Source organism: Aulonocara sp. 'chitande type north' Nkhata Bay, linkage group LG18 (genome assembly GCF_057382095.1).
Source record: "Aulonocara sp. 'chitande type north' Nkhata Bay isolate Kocher_YH1m ecotype deep benthic linkage group LG18, A_spYH_male_GT1.1, whole genome shotgun sequence".
Classification (NCBI taxonomy): domain Eukaryota; kingdom Metazoa; phylum Chordata; class Actinopteri; order Cichliformes; family Cichlidae; genus Aulonocara; species Aulonocara sp. 'chitande type north' Nkhata Bay.
In genome coordinates, this window is record NC_141361.1 from 1696909 (window position 1) to 1719841 (window position 22933).

Below are 22933 nucleotides of genomic sequence, written 5' to 3' on the forward strand. Positions count from 1 at the left end.
TAACACATCCACAGTTGCCAAAAAAAAGTTCAAATTTGAAACAATGGTCCAGAGAAGATTGCTTTGCATGATGGAGCTTTAACCTGCATTTGGACACACAATCTGTAACTGTGAACAGTTTTTAATTTGTTAAAATCTAAAACCAGTCTGTCCTATATCCCGTCTCTGCTGGGATTCTGTTCTGCCGTCACTGGTAAGTGTGAGTATCATCATCTAGAAACTGAATGTCTTCTTATGGCAACTTGCGCTGATACTGAATAAGGCCCCACAGTTCACCCTGCATACCAGGCCAAACATCAAGCTATGAATATAAAAGCTTGTTAAGCACATGACTTTTCATAAAGCTGAACATCTTGGCAAACTCAAAACATCCTTGAGATGTTTGTATGAGACATTTTAAGATGAGCCTCTACCTTAAAAGTCAAATCAGAGAAATAAATGTACAAAAGTCAGAACCAACATAAGCTTTACTGTAGACTTCAAATGAAAGTTACAAGAAATATGAGGCAGAAGAAATAAAACTGCACAGAGTGTTAATGATCTGAGGTCTGAGTGTCTCTGGTATGCTTGATTATTGCCATGGTAATGGGCTTGGAGACAAGTTGGTTGCCAAGGACAGCAGCAGGGTGAGTATCCAGCTGCTCGGACATAACGGGAACCTGGCTGAAGTGGCGTCGAGCTTGTGCGTGTTTGCGTTCGATCTCGTGGATTAACGTTGTGTCGTATGTCTGAACACACAAACACACACAGGCTTAGAGAATTCATCAAGGGCAAGTCTATTTATACAGCACATTTCCAAACAGTCCCTGCTGCACAAAGTGCTTAACAATGTAAAATGCCACCAAAACAAATAAAATGTAAAACAATCAAATGTACAATTACAGTGTAAATATGTAAGCTTTGTACAAAGCTAAGAACAACATTGGAGCCAGAAACATGAGCAGGTGCTGCGCCAAAAACCATCCGTAACGGAACGAGTCAACAGCTCTGGTCTGATGGCTTCAGGCTCTGGATACATGTCAAACCGCAAAACGTGTAATAGGCACGCCGTCCATCGTGTCCATTTCACACTTTACCTCTCCAAAACATGAAATGGACACGTATGCAGAAGTTGCATTACCAGCAGGGCGAGATAATATATAATATATTTAAAGCCAAGAAGTCGGTAATGAGCAAAAAGTGCCAATAAGTACATTCCAAGGTCCTAAATCGTCAGAATCGATTAAGCTAGGGACTAATATGTATTTACATGTAAATGTGTTGCTGTCTGTTTAAATTTTCATGTTGGCTGGAAATAAAATATCTCCCTCTGTTGCTGTTACTGCAACTTGCTGTAACTTCTGCATGCGTGAACACTTCACGTTTTGGACGGGCAAAGCGTGAAATGTAGGCGGTGGACTGGACGTGGTATGCAGGTACCTGTTCACAGAGATTAGCATTAAGGAGGTCGATTCAGAAGTGAAACAGAGTCAGAGTTCCTTCTAGTGGAAGCTGAGAGGGGCTGTCCTAATACGGACTTTCTCTCAACAAAAGATAAATTGATATTGTTCAGACATGTACAGACCGTGTGGACGTCCTCCACCTCTAAGTGAGCTGAGGTCTCTTCTTTGGACAGCAGAATGCAGTTCCAGGGGCTCCAGTCCTTCTGACGATCCCACCGAACAAACGCCAGGTTGTAGAGATCGATGTTGGCGCTGAGGGCCGACCGGGACGCCCACACTGCTTCCACCAAGTACTGCATGTCTTGCACCTGAAACGATGAAGATGGCAGACTTCTGTAGACAAAAGAGTGAAATCAGTGGAGCTGTTCATTATACACAATGAAAGCAGTTCACCTTCAGCAGGAAGGGGATCTTAGCTTCTGCGTTGAGCCTCTGCTCGTCGGCTCTCAGCCTCATCAGGATGCTTTTGTAAAAGGTGAAGTCATGGCGAGATCTGGCTATGTTGTTGAGTCTGGCGCACTGGCGGCACTGGCGGTTCGGACTGCCGCTGGCCGACATAATGAAGTCCGTGAGGCGCAGGTAACGATGACAGTATTGGCAGAGTATCATGTCATTCTTCAGCTGGGAAGGATTCTGGGGAACCTGGGGCAGATTTTTAATTTTACATATGAAATCATATTTGAGATTGTGCCAAACACGTGAGATGAGGAGGGATGGTCGCTCACCTTCAGCAGCTTGGCCACCTCAGGGTTGAAAGCTGGAGTTTTGATGTACTGAAGTAACAGAGTACAGATCCTCTTCCTCAGGCCCTCCAACTTGGCTGATTTGACCCCTCGAGTCATCAGGTCTACCTCCCTGTCAACCAAATCCACGATGTCCCGGGTCAGCGCACACTCCTGCTCCTGTCCAATGAGCATGGAAGAAAGAAAATTTCAGCGCAACCGTACTGCTCATGTAAAACAGATATTTACGGTATTTTGATGTACGTACGTATCTCCAGGTCAGTAAAGTTGATGTGTCAAATTATGAACAAGGCAACACAAAGCACAGACTTTTATTCTGAAGGGCACTACTTGTCTGAGCTTCATATCGTGAGCTTCATATATTTGGCATTTTAATAATAATAATGGATTGGATTTATATAGCGCTTTTCAAGGCACCCAAAAGCACTTTACAACGCCAAGGTTGTTTTATTCTAAAAATAACACTTTTGACCAAGAAGTGAAACTCATGAGATTCAGAGTGACACAGTGAAACATTCAAAGGGGAAAAAACTGAAGCTCCCAGAGGAATGAACCCAGTAACCTCTCACCGTGCAGGCAGTGGTCCTAACCACTGAGCCTCAGGACTCATTTATGCTATGAACCGTGCGCGATTCACTTCCACTTATCTTTGATAAAAACGTAACAGCATGAGCAGCTGACCAACTGCTACAAGGCTGAAATGTTGTGTCTCAGTCTGACCTGTTTGTGCTCAGCGAGTCCCTGCTTTCCTGTCCCCTCCCCATGACTACGTTACTGAATAAGGCAAAAGGCCCCAAAATAATATAAATAATAACAGGACGACATCAGAGTACCGTTAGCTGTGAAAGAACTGTGTGTGTTTTACCTTGACAGTGTGTTTCAGTGTCATGAGGAAGTGGAGCCTCTGCTCCTGGCTGACGGTGGTCAGGCTGATGCTGTTGTACAGATCTCGCAGCTCTCGGGCTCTGATGGTGTTCTGAGTTTCAATCTCAATCAGACGACCGTCCGCTGCTCGCCTTTGATGAGGAGACGCAGACTGGAGCAGATACAGCACAGTGTCAGTACCTGTGAGACCGAACGCTCCTCTGAAGTTTGCTCTGAGCATCCCACAGTCACCCCAGCGTTTACGGAGAAACCAGAGACTGTATATAAAAGATGGCTGTAGCCACCAAGGTCTCACCCAAGTCCTGTTTTAAAGTTGAGTGTTTCTGTGATCACCGTGTGGGTGGGGATCTGACTCGAAACTAAGGGACCCTCTATTTTCACAAACCATCCTACTTTGGCAAAACGTCCTACCGTAAGTAGTTTATGCACATTTCTGCTGTCACAGAGTAATTCCAGCAAATTTACACAGGTATGACGGTTTGCCACTTCACGTTGCCCATCAGAGTATGCTGTAGCCCATAATCATAAAGCCAGGACGCTTTGCCACTTCATTTTACCCGTTAAAGTATGTTTCTAGCTCATATTCACAAGGGTAGGGCAGGTCGCCACTTAATTTCGTGTTGTGCGCATGTGTAGAAACAACGGGTAGGATGGTTTGTCAGGTAGGATGGATTCCCAGAACACCCTCCACTCTTGGACAGTCACTAAGGAAAGAGTGCAAGGTCTCTCCGATTCCAACGAGGATACGTTAAATAAAGACTGATCAGGAAAGTCTTTCCTAATCAAGTGAGCCAAACGAGTCATTTCTTTAAACTCCTGCAGAACTGAACTGGTTTTTTTTTACAAGCAGAGGAGTCGCCCTCTGCTGGCCATCGGAAAGAATGCAAGATCAGGTTTTCAAACTTAGAAGCTATGCCTCATAACACATGTCAGTACAGCATAAAATATTAGATCTGTGGCCAAAAATTTGCTTTACATTATGTAAAGAAAGCTGAGATTCTTCCGGCACACTTTTAGATTCTGGTTGCGATTGATGATTCACAACGAACAACAAGCTTATTGTCACATTTGGTGTGAAACACCATAAGAAACCCAAACATTACTGACAGCATTAGAATCTCTTTGGAACATCGTGCTACGAAAGCATGTGATGAGAGTGCTTGTAAGTGTAGCAAGCAGCCTTGCACTGACTGAAGTGCCGTGAATAAGAATGAAACAGGCTCCACCTTGTATTAAACATCTTCTAACGAGCACCGCAACAAACTGAAGGTGCGTAAAATCCAAATCAAATTAAGATGATGTGACTACACACATAACCATGGTTCTCTTTTTGTGTTTACTGATGACTTTCATTTGCATATAAAAGATAAATTATGAAATTGGGTTGAGAGCTGGAGTAGAGTAGGTGGAGCGACCTCTGACCTTGTCCAGGAAGTTCCTGACAGCTTTGTCGTAGTTGTCGCTGTGAACGGCGATGTGATGGCGTCCGATAGCAGCAATGAGATCCATCTCCTGGTCCAGCAGCGCGCAGAGAGCTGCTTTCCTCTCAGCTCCTCGCAGGGACGAGCTGATCCTCTGCTCCTCCTCGTTCCTCCACTCTGAGACACACAAAGTTAAATACGTAACTGCTCTGCTGCATTCACAGACATAAAGCGGGGAACTCCTCCTGCCCCTAAAGCCTACTCTCCAGAGCTTGGTACAGCAGGTTGAAGTCCTCCTGCCTCTTCGGATTCAGCCAGCGGTTTCGGCGGTCTCTCAGCTGCTCCTCTTTCTCCTTGTTCCTCCTCCTTTCCTGCATCTCCAGCCAGGCCAACCGCCGGGCTCGCTCCTTCCGCAGGTGCTCCACCGCCTGCTGGGCCAACCAGCGCCGAGCAAACGTCTGCAGACGGATCACCTGGGTGTGTGACGGGTCATATACTTAGTCCCACTAAATGTATTTTTTATATTTAGTGGGACTGAATTGACTGCGTATATGATAACTACACACACAAACTGCTCTTCATCTTCTGTGATGCAGAACGAGACTGAAGACATCGAAACCATTTCAAACACCAAAAATCTGAAAGTTCAAACACCGTGAATCCCCGAGATGAAGAAGCAGAGCAAGACTTCACTGTAACACAGAGGGCCAGCAGCCTGAAGCCTCAGAAATCTGAGCATGTGTTCCCACCATAAAGCATGCTGAGCTCTAACAGCGCAGCATTGCTGGTCACATTTCTATTCAGAAGCCAAGGCAACACTGAATCATCACTCGCACTATGAAGCTCAAATGTGTTATTTCCTAGTTTTGATATCTTCAGTTTTGTTCTACAGAGCTGGAAACAGCATGAAAGAGCAGGTGTGTCCAAACACTTGGTACAGCAGGTACTCAGAAACACTGCATTGCAACCACACACGCTCAGTGTACACTCACAGCTCTCAGCCTCCGGTCGTGGTGCTCATCAGCAGTGGTGTAGGTCCCTGGAGTCACCAACCTGTCGTTCATGCAGGAGACGTAGCAGCCGATGCCAGTCATCTGGGTGGAGGCACTGACTGGACACTGCTGAGCCTGAGACTTCAGCTCTACTGTCTGAAACAGAGAAAACAAACTAAATCAGGGGCTGACTGGCTTTAAGAGCAACATCTTTAAACATGTAGACAAAGTTAATACCAAAAAATGTGAAAGTTGTGTGAGGAGCTTCCGGCCTGCAGACAGACCTCGTGACTTTGTTTTGTTTGACTCGGCTGGGTTTTGTTTCAGTGTGGTTAATGGAAGGTTTTTAATAAATAATAAGATTACTGTAATGTTAATCTCATTGACATTGGGTGTAATAGTACTCGAGTAGTAACTAAAACTGAATTCAAACTGAAATTAAGTAAGTATTGACTGTGATGGGATAAATGAAAGGAATAAGAAAAGATCCCCTGTGAGGTAAAACTGACAGAAAGCTGCAGCACTGACCATATAAAACCTCGAGTGTGGAGAGTTTAAGAGATTTTAACCAAAAAAAGTAGATGAATGTTTAAATGAGCACATCAGCTGAGCGCTGTAATCCTCAGAGGTGTTTGTCTCTGTTGGTCCAGGGAGCTCATTACACTCGCTGCTTATCTCTAGAATTACATTGTTTAATTTGAACATGAAGTCTGGGCGTCCTGTGCCGATCTTTTTCATTATTTATGTAAAGACTTATTTAGTCCCAGTTTTGACTCTGATATAAACTGTGGTGCTTTTGAAGCTGTTTTCTGTACCTGTGTGTCGCGGCTGAAGACCGCCACTCCTCTATCGGGTCTCCTCTTGGGCAGCGTCTGGACTGCGGCGTGATGGTACTCCAGCCCCGTCAGCCGATGCCTGTAGCCACCGAGGAAGGCTTTCTGATGGCGTGGGCGCTCAATCTCCACCACCACCTCCTGAAGCACCCCCCCATCTGAGAGACAATGACTGAAGGTTTTTCAAAGACGGCATATCTTTGTATGGAAATCTTTAGCTTGGCACCAGGATTAAACCAGGTCTGGCAAACTTGTTTAGCTAAAAGTCGGTTCAAATGAATGCACGTCACATTATGAGGATTCTCTCTTATCCTTATCTTTACAGTGTTATTTCCTATGGAGTCTTGTAGTTTTATATAAATCAGATGTAACTCGTGATTTCTTAGTGCTTTCATGTCTAATGGAAGCACTTTGTGTATACGGACAGGTAGCAGCTTGTGTATTCGTACCTGCTTCAACTTGGACGGTGATAACATCGGGCATGCTGTCGTGCTCTAGGGGGCGAACAGGGCGGAGTGGGTGGAAGCTTGGGTCAGTGGAGCTCATTTCCATCCGGGTGGAGCTGTGAGGCCTGACGCCGAGCTCCATCAGACTCTTGTGTTCCTCCACCGCTCTGCCTAAAAACACACTGACCCGTTAATCTGTATCCACACAGGCAGCAGCTCGCAGCGACTTGGTGACCAAACATCATAGGAAATGAAAAAAACACTCCTCTCAACTTGAAGGCAAATAACTGAAGCAACTACCAGTCAGGATACTAGTGACTGTCATATGGCAGGACAGTAAAGACTTTGTAGGGTTATCTAGACAACTGACACCTATGTCCACTAGTCGTCATCTTCAAAGTGCGACTCTGTAGAAAAACTTGTGGAAGTAAGGCAAGTTTTTTTATAGAGCACAATTCAACAACAAGGTGATTCAAAGTGCTTCACAGAGACATTAGAAACAAAAACAAATAAAAAGCAGGATTTAAAATTGATTAAAACAAGCAAAAGATAAAATCAGTAGTTAAATGTAAGTTTTGAAGTTTAATCTTAAAAGTGTGGATTTGGTGTTTTATTCAAATGCAGCTGAGAACAGGTGAGTCTTCAACCTGGATTTAAATAAACTGAGTGTTTCAGCTGATCTGAGGCTTTCTGGGAGTTTGTTCCAGATATAAGGAGCATAAAAGCTGAATGCAGCTTCTCCGTGTCTGGTTCTGACTCTGGGAACTGATAAAAGACCGGATCCAGATGAGCTGAGGGATCTGGATGGTTCATACTGGGTCAGGAGAAAGAAACGAACCGTCCAGAGAGATCTGAAGCACGTCTGCTGGGACTCGGAGCTCTGAGGCGAGGTGACGCTTCAGCTCGTGAATGCTGAGCTCGATAGCAAACGCCACCGTCATCACGTGGCCCTCCGGCACCAGCACCACCTTGACTGCAACCACACACAGAGACACAGAGGTGCTATCGAGTCTGGCCGTGCTCAGTCACAATCCAGACAAACAGCATTTCAGTATTTCTCCCCTCCAGTGTAATAAAACCTTTGATGTGAGTTGCGCCACACGAGTCTCTGCTGCTGTGAAAAAGGTCACATTCTCTTTATTCCTGAGTATTTATCCGAACACTGTCAGGAGCTCCAGCCCACCTGGACTCACCTGAAGCCGAGCTGCCGGACCTCACCTCCTCTCCTCCCGGCTCCCCGCCGTCCTCCTCCGCGGTGTCTCCGCCTGGCTCTGTGTTTGTTTCTTTCTGCTCTTGGTTTCCTCTTTGCGCCGACATGACAGATTTCAGTGACTGAACTAAACTACAGCTCCTGTTATGATTGAAAATGATACAAAAGCCTTTCAAACGTCAGGTTTGAAGACCGGGCGCGTTGCGCTTTTCTGTATTTAACGACATTATGTGTCAACCTGGAGCGAACTGCATTAACTGGTTTCCACGCAAAAGCAGTGTTTACATGTTGCTATAGCAACGACTAGCAGTCACTTCCTGTTGGAAGCAGAGTCAGAGGATTTTGTCCCTCTCATTGGCGCGTGTTTGGGTCAGATAAAAAAAGAGTACACCACAAACTTCACTGAAATGAAACCTCATTAAAATAAAAATCTGAAACTATTGTCTAAGAAAATGATCATTCACATCAATCACAATGACTCCTGGTTGTCAATCACAGACCACTAAAACGAATAGAATAGAATAGAATAGAATAGAATAGAATAGAATACACAGAACAGAAACAAACACAATGTATTATTTACATCATGGACAAGAGTTACCCAAAACAGAGTACTGTACAGAATCAGAATCAGAATCGTGTTTATTGGCCAAGTATATGTGCAGACACATACAGGGAATTTGGTTCCGGTAGATGGTGGCTCTCAAGCACAGCACACACACACACACACACACACACACACACACGTGTCTATATACACATTACACATACGTACACAAAGCTGTGTAAACCAACTATAAATAACGAATCTAAACTTATATACATAAAATACAGAAATGAATGAGGTGGAGTGAATACTACAAAATGTACATAAGGTGCAGCTGCAGTCTGGCAGTGGGAGCAGTGTGACAGGTCAACTGTTAAGAAGGGAGATGGCGAGGGGAAAGAAACTGTTCCTGTGTCGGGTGGTCCTGGTCTGCAGGCTTCTGTACCGTCTGCCAGAGGGCAGCAGATCAAAAAGTCTGTGTCCAGGGTGTGAGGGGTCTGTGATGATGTTCCCTGCCCGTTTCCTGGTTCTTGAGAGGTACAGATCCTGGATGGAGGGCAGGGGGGCGCCGATGATCCTTTCTGCTGCCCGTACAGTCCGCTGCAGTCTGCTCCTGTCCTGTTTAGTGGCTGCTCCATACCAGACTGTGATGGAGGAGCACAGGACAGACTCAATGACCGCAGTGTAGAACTGGATCAGCAGCTCCTGTGGAAGACTGTACTTCCCCAGTTGTCTCAGGAAGTACATCCTCTGCTGGGTCTTTTTGAGGATGGAGTTGATGTTGGTCTCCCACTTCAGGTCCTGGGAGATGGTTGTACCCAGGAACTTGAAGGTCTTCACAGTTGACACAGGGCTGTCTGATATGGTGAGGGGGAGCAGTGTTGAGGGATGTCTCCTGAAGTCCACTGTCATCTCTACAGTCTTAAGAGTGTTCAGCTCCAGATTGTGCTGACTGCACCAGAGTACCAGCTGCTCAACTTCCTGCCGGTATGCAGACTCATCACCATCTTGAATGAGGCCAATGACAGTGGTGTCATCTGCAAACTTTAGGAGTTTGACAGCTGAGTTATTGGAGGTGCAGTCGTTAGTGTAGAGGGAGAACAGTAGTGGTGAGAGGACACATCCTTGAGGGGCACCAATACTGAGGGACTGGGTTTCAGAGGTGATCTCCCCCAGCCTCACTTGTTGCTTTCTGTCTGTCAGGAAGCTGGCGATCCACTGACAGGTATCTGGTGACACGCTGAGCTGGGAGAGTTTGGGGGAAAGAAGTTCAGGCACAATGGTGTTAAAAGCCGAACTAAAGTCCACAAACAGGACCCTGGCATAAGTTCCCGGGCGGTCGAGGTGTTGCAGGATGTAATGCAGCCCCATGTTCACTGCATCATCCACCGACCTGTTTGCCCGGTAGGCGAACTGCAGAGGGTCCAGCTGGTGGCCTGTAATGTCTTTCAGATATTACAGTACAGTTATTAAAGTTACATAAAATTAAATACAGATAAGAGGCGAACCCAGGTTGCAGTGTGAATCAGTTGAAGCGCTGATGTAAACCTCTCTGTTGGGAACAGTTCTGATTGTGCAGTCTGGCAGCTGCAGGGAGGAAGGACCTGCTGAATCACTTCTTCATCCATTGAGGACGCAGCAGTTTGTCACTGAAGGAGCTCTGTAGTTCAGCAACATTTACATGCATGGGGTGGGAGACTCTGTCCATCAGAGATGTTATTTTGGCCAGAGTCCTTCTGTCTCCCACCACCTGCACTGGGTCCATTCGGTGTGTAACACTGCCAAAACAATGCACCACTATGTAGTTTTCAAAACTGGCAGATAAACTGATGTCTGTCTGAATGGTGTTGAAACACCTTTGTAGATATTAGGGAAGTTTTCTGGCGAAAACCTGATTTTGTGAGGGCAGAAGGCATCCAGGTGAGATCTTACACACCTATAATGTGAGTCCTGGAAAAAGAAAGAATTAAATTATTTATTATTTATTTATTATTAAGTTATTAAAGCCAGACAGACAGCACATGAACAATGTTCTTCCACTGCAGCACAATGACCAACAAATAATGTCATTGGATGAGCTCAGGTTCAGTGGGCGGGGCCATTGTAATAGCTCAGCCAATCAAACAGTTTGAAATTTTACACAAAGTCTGAGCCTTTTTGGAGTTTGGATAACGTACAACCCAGCTTTGGTTTGTAGTTCTGCTAAAGAACGGCATTGAATTGTTGAGTTGATGGTGTGATCCTAGTTTTCTATTCTGGAAAAATAAAAGTTAATACCTTTATTGTCATGGTAAGACTTTCTTTTTGGCTTCGACAGCAGCTCTGTCTCTGTCTCTGATCTTTACTGCTTCATTTCTCTGTTGTCTTTGTCATCAGTCCAATGACACAAGAATCAGAGGTTTAACAGTGTGTGGCTCCCTCTAGTGGATGTTGTGGAGTATTCTGTTGTCTTTGCTCCAAAGGTTTTTGTACAGAGTTTTGCTGTTTCCTGTCACTGTGGGCTGCAGAGCACAGTAGTACACAGCAGAGTCAGACAGCTGAAGCTTCTGGATCTTCAGAGGAACTGATTTTTCTTTCTTGTCGACTTCGGCATCAAATCTGTCCTTTGCTTCAGAATTATCTGCTGATAAGAAAAATCGTTGAACTAAAAGTTTTGGCGAGCAGTTATTTTTCTGTTTGTACCAGAACAAAGTCGGGCCTGGGTCACTGGTTTCAAATCTACATCCAAGTGTAACTGTGTCTCCTTCAGCAGCAATGACATCTCCTTGTTCCTGGATCACTTTGTCTTCTCCTTTACACTCTGAGGAAGAACAGAACATGCAGAGGAAGAGATGGATCAATAAACATGATTGAAGTTATTGAAAAGTTCCACAGTGTAAAATGATTAAATCTCCTCTTTCTGTCCTTGTTGTGAGTCGTGTGCAGAGGAAACATGTTGATGTTTGTATCTCACCAAAGAAAAGAGCAGCAAGAATAATCCACAGCCAATGTTCCATCTGTACAACAAGGTTTAAATCAACAGGAGAAACTAGCTGATGTTCAACATTCAGTCTGAGAATTGTTCTCTTCACAGCAGCACTTATTATTGACACAATGGTTGAACACAGTGCAGAAGGAGAGCCCCGCCTACTGGATGATGTCGCCCTCTAGTGGAGCATCTCTGTTGGTTTGCTGTCACTGTGGGCCTCACAGCAGAGTCTGTCACTGCAGCAGAGCAGATCTGAAGATCCATTCATCTTTGACCATCAACAACTTTAACAGACAGTCTGGAATTTTCTCTGTTTTGTGTTCCCAGTGAAACACAACGATCTCTGTTGGTGTTCCAGGATATTGTTGATATTAGAGGATAATTTACACTAATTAAAGTTTTTTTCGGGGGTATTCATAAAATTGTTCACTTTGCCCCTTCATGTGGCAGCCCCGATATCAATCAATCAAATCAAAATTATTTATATAGCAAATTTAAAAACAACAAGACAAATTTACCAAACAACAACACAAGACAAGACAAACTTAGAAGCCAACCAAATGATAGTCAAACTATCTTAAGTCAGAGCCAGAGTAAAAAGATGGGTCTTTAAGCAAGAAAAGACTGAATAGACTCAGAAGAGCGAATGGCATTAGGGAGAATGTTCCACAGTTCAGGAGCTGCAATAGCAAAGACACGATCACCTCTGGTTTTCAGCCTGGACTTAGGTTGCATTAAGAGCATCTGGTTTGAAGATCTTAGTGCTTTTTTAGGATTATACAAATGGAGAAGTTCTGTTAAATAGCCAGGGGCAACGTTATTTAAGATTTTATAAGTGAGTAAAAGAATTTTAAAATCAATGCGAAATTTCACAGGAAGCCAGTGTAAGTTAGCTAAAACTGGAGTAATATGATCATGCATTCTGGCACCTGATAAAAGGCGTGCAGCAGCGTTCTGTACTAGGCCTAAATAGAGGGAGTTACAACAGTCCAGTCTAGAGATAATGAATACATGAATAAGCTTTTCAAGGTCCTTGGGGGAGAGAAAAGGCTTGGCTTTAGAAATTTGACGTAGCTGATAGAAGCTGGATTTAACCACAGTAGATACTTGTTTCTCTAATTTGAAGGAGCTATCCAAGAGTATCCCAAGGTCTCTTACAATGTGGGAGAGGTAGCTAGCAAGTGGGCCAAGGGTAATGGTTAGTTGGTTCAGAGGGATATGGCTGTCAAAGACACTAACTTCAGTTTTACTGTCATTCAAGGTAAGAGAGTTTTGAGATAGCCAGGTTCTCACATCATGAAGACAGTTAAACAATGTATGCAATGGATCTGCGACATTCAAACTCACAGGAAAATAAATTTGAATGTCATCGGCATAACAATGGAAAGAAATATTATATCTTTGGAAAATAGATCCCAAGGGCAAATGTACAGAGAGCATAACATAGGGCCCAAAACAGACCCCTGGGGCACACCACAGAGAAAGGGAGCAGAGGAGGAAGAGTATTGCCCCATAGCGATAGAGAATGACCTCTCTGAAAGATAAGATTTAAACCATAATAAGGCTGTGCCCTTAAGACCAACTACTTGATCTAATCTTGATAATAAAATTTTGTGATCTACTGTGTCAAAAGCAGAAGTCAGATCCAGTAAGACTAGAACCACAGAGCAACCTGAATCAGTGGTTAAAAGGAGATCATTAAAAACTGTTAACAAAGCTGTCTCAGTACTATGTCGAGGCTTGAAGCCCGACTGGAATTTTTCAGTAATACCACTGGTGTCTAAGAAGGTCTGAAGTTGTTTACAGACCACTTTTTTCAGGATCTTTGACCAAAAGGGAAGCTTAGAAATCAATTAATTTGAACAACAATTATTGAAAGAACAACAATAATTTGAAAGAACACTGGAGTCAAGATTAGTCGTCTTAATAGCGGGTTGAACAACAGCATGCTTGGAGGCAGATGGTACACAGCCTGAGGACAGTGATGCATTCAATATTAATAAAATACAAGGCCCAATAGTATTCAGCGATTCCTTATAAATACGGGCAGGATGAACATCATAGAAAATGGGATAGCAAACAGTAGACAAAGCTCGAGGAGACGGCTCGCCGAAAACACTGGCACCATCTTGGAACCAAATCTCAGGACTTTTCCCTTGATATCACACCATCATCTTCACACAGGAAATATTCATATTAATTTCTCTCCACTACGATTAATACATGATTTAAATCCCTGGAGCAACCTCTCAGTGTCATGATTACAGGAATGCATCGACTCTAACGCAGCCCACATGAGGCTAAAGCTTTACATGCTTTTATTTTGAGAAGGTTCAAAGACAGGGGGGCAGGTAAGTAGGTTTCCTGCAGAGGGACAGAGCAGGGAGACACCAGAGAACTGCCCGAGAGAACGACTGCTGAGTATCAGTGCAGTCAGAATTGCTTATATAGTATTTATTAGAGTCCTTTCTTGTGTTTCACTTTTAGAGTTTCTGTGTCAGGGAGGTAAGTGAAGGCTTCAGAAGGCTGAGTGGGTGGAGAGTGGATGGGCAGGTGAGTTTTCCAGCTCTGTTACAAGTCAGTCCTTTCCAAACAGCAGACAATGAGAGAATCCTTCAGGTTTCAGGTAACTCAAGTCCACAGAGCTATGAGCAGACACAAGAGAACATGGTGAGGTAACAGAAGCTACAAGCACAAACTCATAAGTCATAAATTAAAGCTGAATTACCACCAGAATGAAGACAACAATCTGACAAAGAGTGGATGTTTCAGCTGGACCTTTCATTCCCCAAAACACGAGGAGTTAATGAGATCTGGTTAGGAGGTTAGCAACACTACAAGCACCAACCAGCTTGCAGCCAAAGCTCTGCACAGCCCCATCAGCAATGAGTCCCCAGCCTCACTCAGACTGCTGCCAAAGCTCTGCTGGAGGTGGGAGTTGAAGATCACCTGAACCACTTTGATACGCCAGGCCTGTCCAGCATTCTCCCCCACCACCTGACTCAACTCACCCCCAGATGGTGATCAGATGACAGCTCAGCTCCTCTCTTCACCAGAGTGTCCAGAACACACTGCTGCAGACCTGATGATGCAATTACAGAGTCAAGCATAACCTATACTGTGGTTAGCACACAAGTCCAGTAAAACAGAAACCACCATTGTGTCACTCGGACACATAAAGTCCTCAGAAGCACAATAGAGTTACCAGATGATGCAGCGTCCAGGATCCTGCTCAGAGACCTCAAGAAGGCCAGGCACTCTGAAATGTTGTTCAGAGCAGAAGCACAGAGGAGAGTCTGGACCTGCCAGAGGGGGAACATCACAAAGTACCCAAAACTAGTTTCAGCAACCAGGAATCAGACCTTCATCTGCCATTGTTGCCACCTGACCCAAACTGCTTCATTTCTCTGTTGTCTTTGTCATCAGTCCAATGACACAAGAATCAGAGGTTTAACAGTGTGTGGCTCCCTCTAGTGGATGTTGTGGAGTATTCTGTTGTCTTTGCTCCAAAGGTTTTTGTACAGAGTTTTGCTGTTTCCTGTCACTGTGGGCCTCACAGCACAGTAGTACACAGCAGAGTCTGTCGCTGCAGCAGAGGAGATCTGAAGATCCATTTGTCTGTTATTATCAACTGCTTTTACATTTAATCCTGTGACTGGATTTAATATTTTCTCCCCTGACCCTGAGTGAGAGATCAGGAACTCTGGTGGTTTTCCAGGATATTGTCGATACCAGAAGAAATAATCATCATAAACTGCAGCTTTGGAGTATCTATAGGACAGAGTAGCAGTGCTGCCTTCTACACTGAACACTTCTTTGTTGGTTGGAGTGAGATCTTCACAGCTGACACCTAAAGGAACAGAAACATGTTTGATTCTTTTATAAATCATCACAATTCAAATGTGTTTCTTTAAACACACAGATTGTAACGTACCTGTTAGAATGGTGAGAATCAGTAAAGAAAGTGCAAAATAGTCCAAAGACAACATGTTGAATGAAGGTAAAGTTTATGGTTTGTGTTGAACTCTGTTGAATGTGGAGGTTTCTCTCTCTTCTAGTTCAGTAACAGCTCAGCTCCTCCCTGAATCTCTCCTCCTCCTCTCTGATCTGGATTTGAACTTCTCTCACTTCCTCCTGCTTTACACACTAGTAGCAGCATCTTCACTTTCAGGTGGGAGCTCATATTTCAGCTCTGTGCTGCTTCAGTCCAAAAATAAGAGAGTCTGCATTGCTGGCAGACTGCAGAGGGCCCGGTGGCGCCAGTGTCCCGCAGCCTCGCCTCTGTCAGTGCACCCCAGGGCTGCTGTGGCTACAATGTAGTTTGACATCACCAGTGTGTGAATGAATGACTGATTGTAGTGTAAAGCACTTTGGGGTCCTTAGGGACTAAGTAAAGCGCTATACAAATACAGGCCATTTACCATTACATTCACAACTGTCCCTCCCAGCCAAACGGCCACGTCCCTTAGCAGTCACAAGGATTCTGGCAGATTTTCCCTGCCCAGAGTCATGCTATTCACTAAGATTTCACTAAACACCAACACTCACTCCGTACATCCATTAGTTGATTCAAGGTCACTCCCTGGTTACTCAGCTCAACATTCCCCAGGAACTCCTTCTGGCGCCATTACAGGTTTCCGCGCTAAATCACTAACCAAGCCACTCTCTGGTTCTGTCAGGAAACCATTTGGTTCATCGAGGCTCCTGGTACCCTGTTAGTTCTGGGTCATGCTTCGTTAAAGGTCCATAATCCTAACATTGATTGGGAATGCAATACAATCACCGGTTGGAGTTAGGGGTGGGTTTTGATTATCGATTTATCGATTAAAATCGATTCTGGCTTGGATAACATGATATCGAATCATTAAAATTCTGAATCGATTTTTTTAATCTAAATTTATTTTGCCCGAAACACCAGAATCTCAAGTTAAACCTCACAAAATTTCAACAATCACTGAACAGCTACAACAGTAAATGACAGCAGGAACACGGATTCTGCACAGAGACGTAAACACAAAGCGCCGACCCGCCGACGCATCAGAATCAATGAGATGTGAGATCTCTCTCTCTCTCTCTCTGCAGTTCAAGATCAGTTTCCTGTCTAAAAATCTGTTTTCTGCATTGTTCGCTTGCTTGTTACGCACAAGTCTACCGTTGTTTGCAGCGCTGTCTTTTTTTTTTTCCTTTAACTTCCGAAGAGAAAGTCTCATTTCTGCTGTTGAAGACTGAACAAATTTAAACTTTAAAATGATACAAAATTGCAAAACACTGTGTCTCTAATAAAACCTCTGTAACTTTGTTTCACTTCAGCAGCATCAGGTAATGTTCATATGTTGATTAATGGTTTTCTTTCGTTTTTGATCTACACTGTAAAAACAAATTGTAATATAAAAGTATTTTACTGTCTTGTACTGTTTTTCTAGAATATCATTAAATTTACATAAATAGACTGATTTTACATGTCAAATGTAAAATAACAACATTGTCATCCCCTATGTAGCCGGTGCATCAGAAACACTCAGGAGAGTTTTCTCCAAGCATGACATCCTGATGCATTTCAGACCCACCAACACGCTCAGACAAAAACTGGTTCACCTGAAAGACAAAACTCCTAAACACAGACTTAACTTAAGCCCCACCGGTTTGAGTGAGTGTGAGAATGTGTGTCTCTCTGTGTTTGTGACCTCCAACTGTTTCTAACAACATCCTTAGTCGTAAAATGATGATCTCCCCCACACTCAATATGTGGTTCAATTCCTGTATTGGTTCACCATGCACAACACAGTGAAGCCATAAAAAGGGCAGGAAGCTGACCAAACATCAAACAACCCTTCACAAGGATGTGCTTGTGATAAAACACTACAGTGGTTACATCTTTGTGCAGAATCCGTGTGCCTGCTCTCATTTACTGTTTAAGCTGTTTGTTGAAATTTTGTGAGGTTTATCCTGAGATTCTGGCATTTCGGGCAAAATTAATTTATATTTAAAAAATCAGTTCAGGATTTTAATGATTCGATATCACGTTATCCAAGCTAGAATCGATTTTAATAAATCGATAATCAAAACCCACCCCTAGCGGAACAGCCATTCATCATTTGGACGGACGATAAAAACCTTGCATATCTCCGGACTGCAAGATCCCTAAATACATGACAAGCCAGGTGGGCCCTCTGCTTCACTCGGTTGGTTTTCATTGTCTCCTGCAAACTTGGATCAAGAAACACAAAACCAGGTGCACTGTCACAGCAATTCTTTTTCACTTGACGAGCCCGCGGAGGAATCGAACATCCTCCCTACCGCCTGTGTGGTGGGTTCCTGGCCTGGATAAATCAAGTCTGCTGTTTGGGAGGTTCCAGGAACCGGGAACCAGACCTTGGGAATGGTCCGCCCGGGCAGTTTTACATTCCTATGTCCGTCCACTCCAGGTAGTTCATAGGGCCCATACGGGGAAATTCACCTGACACCATGGAATGAACCGCACAATAACATTTTTGCAAGGAGCGTTGCGGTAGCCATCTCTCATGAGGGAAGTCCGAGAGTCTTCCAGCTCACCACCAACCAGCTTCCTCAGACCTCCTCCAACCCACAGTTCACTTCCCAGGTCTGTCAAGAGTTCTGTTCAACCGTTGGCACAAAGGTGAGTCTGTCTTCCAGTTTACATCCCCAGACAAACGGTCAGACTGAACCAACCAACCAGGAGCTAGAAAACACCCTGTGTTATCTCCTCTCTTCCAACCAGATGACCTGGAGCAGCCAGCTTACTTGGATGGAGTCTGCCCATAACCTCCTCCGTCAAAGGCTACTCTCCATTCGAGACCTCCCTAAAAATATTATAAACCAAAACACATTATATTTATTTATATATTTATATGATTATAAATATTCAATAACGTGAGCCGTAACAATAATCTTCCAATTCTTTATTTATAGTTCTGTGTCACCTGTCAAAATTGTCCTTCATACAGGATGTCATTATGTAACTTTATAATTGGGTTAGTAATCACAACACATCATTAGACGCCTTTAGTTGAGAGACTTTGATCTTGGGTGCTAACAATGAATGTTAAGGTCCAGAGCTTAACCAGCCTGGGTACTCATGTCCTCCCCGGCCTACTATACTATTGTTTAAAGACGATCCGTGACACGTTGCGGTGTTTACTGATTTACACAGTTGGTGTGACCTCGACCAGAAACGATTACATGACCCAAAACCAGAGAAGTGTAACAGTGTGTGGCTCCCTCTAGTGGATGTTGTGGAGTATTCTGTTGTCTTTGCTCCAAAGGTTTTTGTACAGAGTTTTGCTGTTTCCTGTCACTGTGGGCTGCACAGCACAGTAGTACACAGCTGAGTCAGACACTGCAGCAGAGGAGATCTGAAGAGTCATCAGTGTTTTATCTTCACTCACATTAAAAGTGATTCCAGGGACTGGGTTGGACATTTTCACTCCTGTTCCCGAGTGAGAGATCAGGAACTCTGGTGGTTTTCCAGGATATTGTCGATACCAGTAAAACTCGTCACCTCCAGCTGCTTGTCTGGAGTATCTGTAGGACAGAGTAGCTGTGCTGCCTTCCAAACTGGACTCTTCAGTTTTGTTTGCAGTGAGTTGTTGACAGCTGACACCTAAAGAAACAGAAATCTGTTCAATGCTGTGTTGTATACAAAGAAAGCAGAAATAACATGTAAACATTGGGATGAAGCAGTTTTTGACAGATTGTCATGCACCTGTTAGAATCATGATCATTAACAGAGACGTTTCATAACAGTCCAACATCAACATGTTGAATAAAGTGAATCTTCTGAGTGTTGAACTCTGTTGAATGTGGAGGTTTCTCTCTCTCGTCTGTTCTTCAGTAACAGCTCAGCTCCTCCCTGAACCTCTGTGCCTCCTCTTTGGTTTGTAGCTTCACTTCTCTGTTACACCTCCTTCCTTTAAACTTCCTCCTCTTCAATCAGCTTGAAACACAGCAGAGTAGGAGGTGTGGTGGTCAGAAGTTTATATAATCTCATCATGAGCATGAAAGTCATGGTAATTCTGGGTTTTAATGATTTGTTTGAAGTGTTCCAGGGTGGAATGATTGTTCAACATTCACCTTTATTGACTTTAAAAAACAATAATTGGCTTCACAAGTTTGACTTTATTTTGGATTTTCTCTAATTCACATGGACCCTAAAGTATACAGACGGGCTTAAATAAATAGATTTACATGTAAATATATACATAATAAAGGTCCTGAATGTTCTACAGTGTCTTTCACTTTGACAAGGCCACAGTTCTCATGAGTGTTTGACTCAAACTGGTAGTTTCTCTTTGCAGCACAAAAAGGATTTGTCAGACAGACCTCATGGGATCCACCAATACTCAGAACAATATGAAAGTCCAAGGAACTCAGGGAAGATCAAAGAAGGACAAACGTAGATTTACACAAGTTCAGATTCTGAGATAATCGATTCAAACAAAAGTACAACGTGAGGTCTAAAAGTGATTTTATAACATAGAAGCTTAGGGATCCTGTGTTTCCATCTCACACCTGACTGAAAGGAAAAGCTTGAATTTGGAATAATCTTTAGGAGCACTCAGAGGGAAGTGATGGCAGAATAGTTGCTTGTTGTGACACGGTGACACATTAGCTTACTGTTAATCTGTGATGCTGGTCATTATGCAAATGTACTGTTTATAAGGAAACCTGAAGTCAGCTGAGACTGAAGAAGTCACCTGGGGGAGTGAAGAAAGGTTCTCTCACTGAAGACGCTACAGATTCAACTTTCTGGGATTTCCTTACCTGGATGATTGAGCGCGCATCAAGACAACTTAATGGACTCTTTTTAAGTCATGAAGAATTTTGTGCTTTATTGTGAAAAATCTTTGACTTGTTTCATTTTCAGAGAAGTCAAAACTTCACTGTGATGCTTTAGTGTCTGAAATCAGGCTTCACTCATCAACAGTTTTAAAATATCCTGAGACCCTCCTGTGTGCTAACAAACCAGAGGTTTAACAGTGTGTGGCTCCCTCTAGTGGATGTTGTGGAGTATTCTGTTGTCTTTGCTCCAAAGGTTTTTGTACAGAGTTTTGCTGTTTCCTGTCACTGTGGGCTGCAGAGCACAGTAGTACACAGCAGAGTCAGACACTGCAGCAGAGGAGATCTCCAGATGAAACTCACTTTTGTCTTGATCTTTTCTAAACTTCAGCTTTTCGTTTTGCTCTGAATATTCATTGATGAGAAACTGTGGAGATAAACTGGACTTTTGTTTGTACCAGAAGAAGTAACTGACAGAGCCTGAATAGTTGCAGGAGAGAGTCACAGTGTCTCCTTCCAAACTCGTCACTACATCTTTAGATGGTGTCAGTAAATCCTCAGAGGATCCTGAAAACAACAAAGACATATTTCACCATCATGTTTCTGCATCTTTAAACTTAGTTTATAAAAAGTGAATCAATTCAAACAACATCCAGATATTTTCATGTCCATCATCTCCTTTTACATCTCACTCCATCTTTTGATGACTCACCAGTCTGAAAGGAGACTATCATCATCCAAATGAAAAGCAGCAACATGATTTCCTCTTGGACTGAATGAACAATAGAGAGAACACAGCAGCTCTTCAGCTCCTAAATGAAGCCGTTCATGTTCACTGCTGTAGCTCCTCCTCCAAAGGCTGCTTCTTCTGGATAGGCTTGGCCCTGGTTTCTGTGGAGCCTGTAAATAAAGAGCTTTGAATATTTGAAATATTTAGCAGAATGTAGAATAATCTCACTCATGTATTAAACAGCAGAAGTACACGTGTAAACCAGCCAGCATCAACACTGGGCTTTAAAGATTCATTTGTAGCTGATTGGTTTTAACAACCTAACACAGTTTATCATATCAAAGCCTGATTAGAAAAATCCTTTTCCACTGTTTTCTGCACAGAGTGAAGCTTTGGATGTAAAGCATCAGCTGTTGGTAGCTCTTCCTAAATTTCTCATACTTGGCAAGTTATAAATCTGTAGGAGTGAAAAAATAAATACAGAGTTCAGTATCAGCTCTGTTAGATATCACAGGCGTTTCTTTAGACTCAGTCATGATGAAGTTATTGAGTGATGTGCATTACTGGGTAGAAATCATTCTCCAGCTTCCTGAAGGTCTTTCAAAGTTTTCCTTGCATTGGCTGCTTGTTCACTCATTTTCAGTCCAGTCCTTGTACCTGATCATTTTCAGGAGAATGTTTTTGATTGTTAAGACTCTAAACACTGAGTAATGAATCCTTCAAGCATAAAATGCTCTTAACTCAACACATGAACCAGTGTTTTCTACACAGAACAGAAAACTAGCAAATAACCAGTTTTATGTTGTATATTTGGAATCTTATTTATTCGACTGTGTTACAAAAAAGACAAATATTCACATTTTGTTGGTTGAATCTCTAAAAAATGCAAAAGATAACAGTTTGACATAATAAAATATTTCTACATCAGTAAGGTGATTCTCAAACAGCTGTTAGCTTGAAATTTGAATTTTATTTAAATATGAGAACAAAGAGTTTTCACTGTTTTTATTTTATACAACATAAATTCTGCAAAAGAATAAAAACTGAGCTGAAGACTTTTAGCTTCATGTGAGAGATTTTACCTTAAAGAGATAAACCTCTGTTACTCTGTTTATTTTGCTTCTGCTGCATTTCTGCATGTCCTCATCCACTAAATATAAAATAGTGTAAATGAGCAGCTTTTGATGTTTGACAGTTTTTATTGTGTCTGAACGTTCCTGCAGTTGGTTTGTGGTTGATGTGGATTTGCTGCTCATGTGAATCCTCCCACAGTGTTTCATTAGCAGCTGTAACCACAGTGACTCTGATAAAACAGGAATTAGCAGAATCCATCTGATATGAAGCTGTGCTTTGAATACCACTTCCCTCCTCTTTGAAGAGTAGTCAGATATCTGTGTTCAGGTTTTTGTACAGCCTCTTCTACACTTTGTATCACTGTGTTTGTAGAGCACAGTAGTAGAGAGCTGTGTCTGCCAGGGTTAGGGCTGCTATGGTCAGATTAGTTGATGTAGAAGATGTTTCTGAGTCATATCGATTATTGGGAATATAATCACCACTCCATAATCTTTCTCCTTTGAAGAGTATAAACTGAGGAGCCTGAAGGTCAGAATCATGTCTGTACCAGTGAAGGCGTACATACTCTGATGTTGTCTTATAGCTACATGTGAGTTTGACAGATTCTCCTTCTGTTTCAGTGACTTCAGGTTGTTGAGGAGTGATTGAGTCTCCAGCTGTTAGTCCTGGAAAAAGAAAGAAGAAAAGTAGTGAAATGCAGTCTGTATATCTGCTTAATGCAGCAGCTTCAACTAAACTTTAATCCCTGTTCTTAAACTCACCTATAATGTGAGATAGAAGCAAAAAGAGGTGCAGCAACATGTCTTTGGAGTTATTAAAGCCAGACAGACAGCACATGAACAATGT

General features: G+C 43.1%; 1 protein-coding gene and 1 pseudogene across 2 annotated transcripts in view; both read right to left on the minus strand.

Moving 5' to 3' along the window:
* LOC147307576 (uncharacterized) overlaps nucleotides 1-22933 on the minus strand; it is a 293817-nt pseudogene that overhangs the window by 151048 nt on the left and 119836 nt on the right. The window lies entirely within an intron of this gene.
* iqub (IQ motif and ubiquitin domain containing) lies at nucleotides 450-8261 on the minus strand. Its single transcript, XM_086271728.1, has 12 exons — nucleotides 7956-8261; nucleotides 7601-7735; nucleotides 6766-6933; nucleotides 6299-6474; nucleotides 5484-5639; nucleotides 4754-4964; nucleotides 4493-4668; nucleotides 3051-3221; nucleotides 2168-2344; nucleotides 1836-2084; nucleotides 1565-1750; nucleotides 450-728 (listed from the first exon to the last, which is right to left on the minus strand). The coding sequence occupies exons 1-12, from the start codon at nucleotides 8077-8079 to the stop codon at nucleotides 534-536; spliced, it is 2124 nt and encodes a 707-aa protein (XP_086127854.1). The 5' UTR covers nucleotides 8080-8261; the 3' UTR covers nucleotides 450-533.

What these genes read in the sequence shown, in the direction of transcription:
- iqub (XM_086271728.1), bottom strand. Translation starts at nt 8,079, where the DNA reads ATGTCGGCGCAAAGAGGAAACCAAGAGCAGAAAGAAACAAACACAGAG. An exon ending in GTCCGGCAGCTCGGCTTCAG is followed by an intron (nt 7,736 to 7,955) that starts GTGAGTCCAGGT and finishes GTGTGGTTGCAG; the next exon opens with TCAAGGTGGTGCTGGTGCCG. An exon ending in AGGTGGCCAAGCTGCTGAAG is followed by an intron (nt 2,085 to 2,167) that starts GTGAGCGACCAT and finishes AATCTGCCCCAG; the next exon opens with GTTCCCCAGAATCCTTCCCA.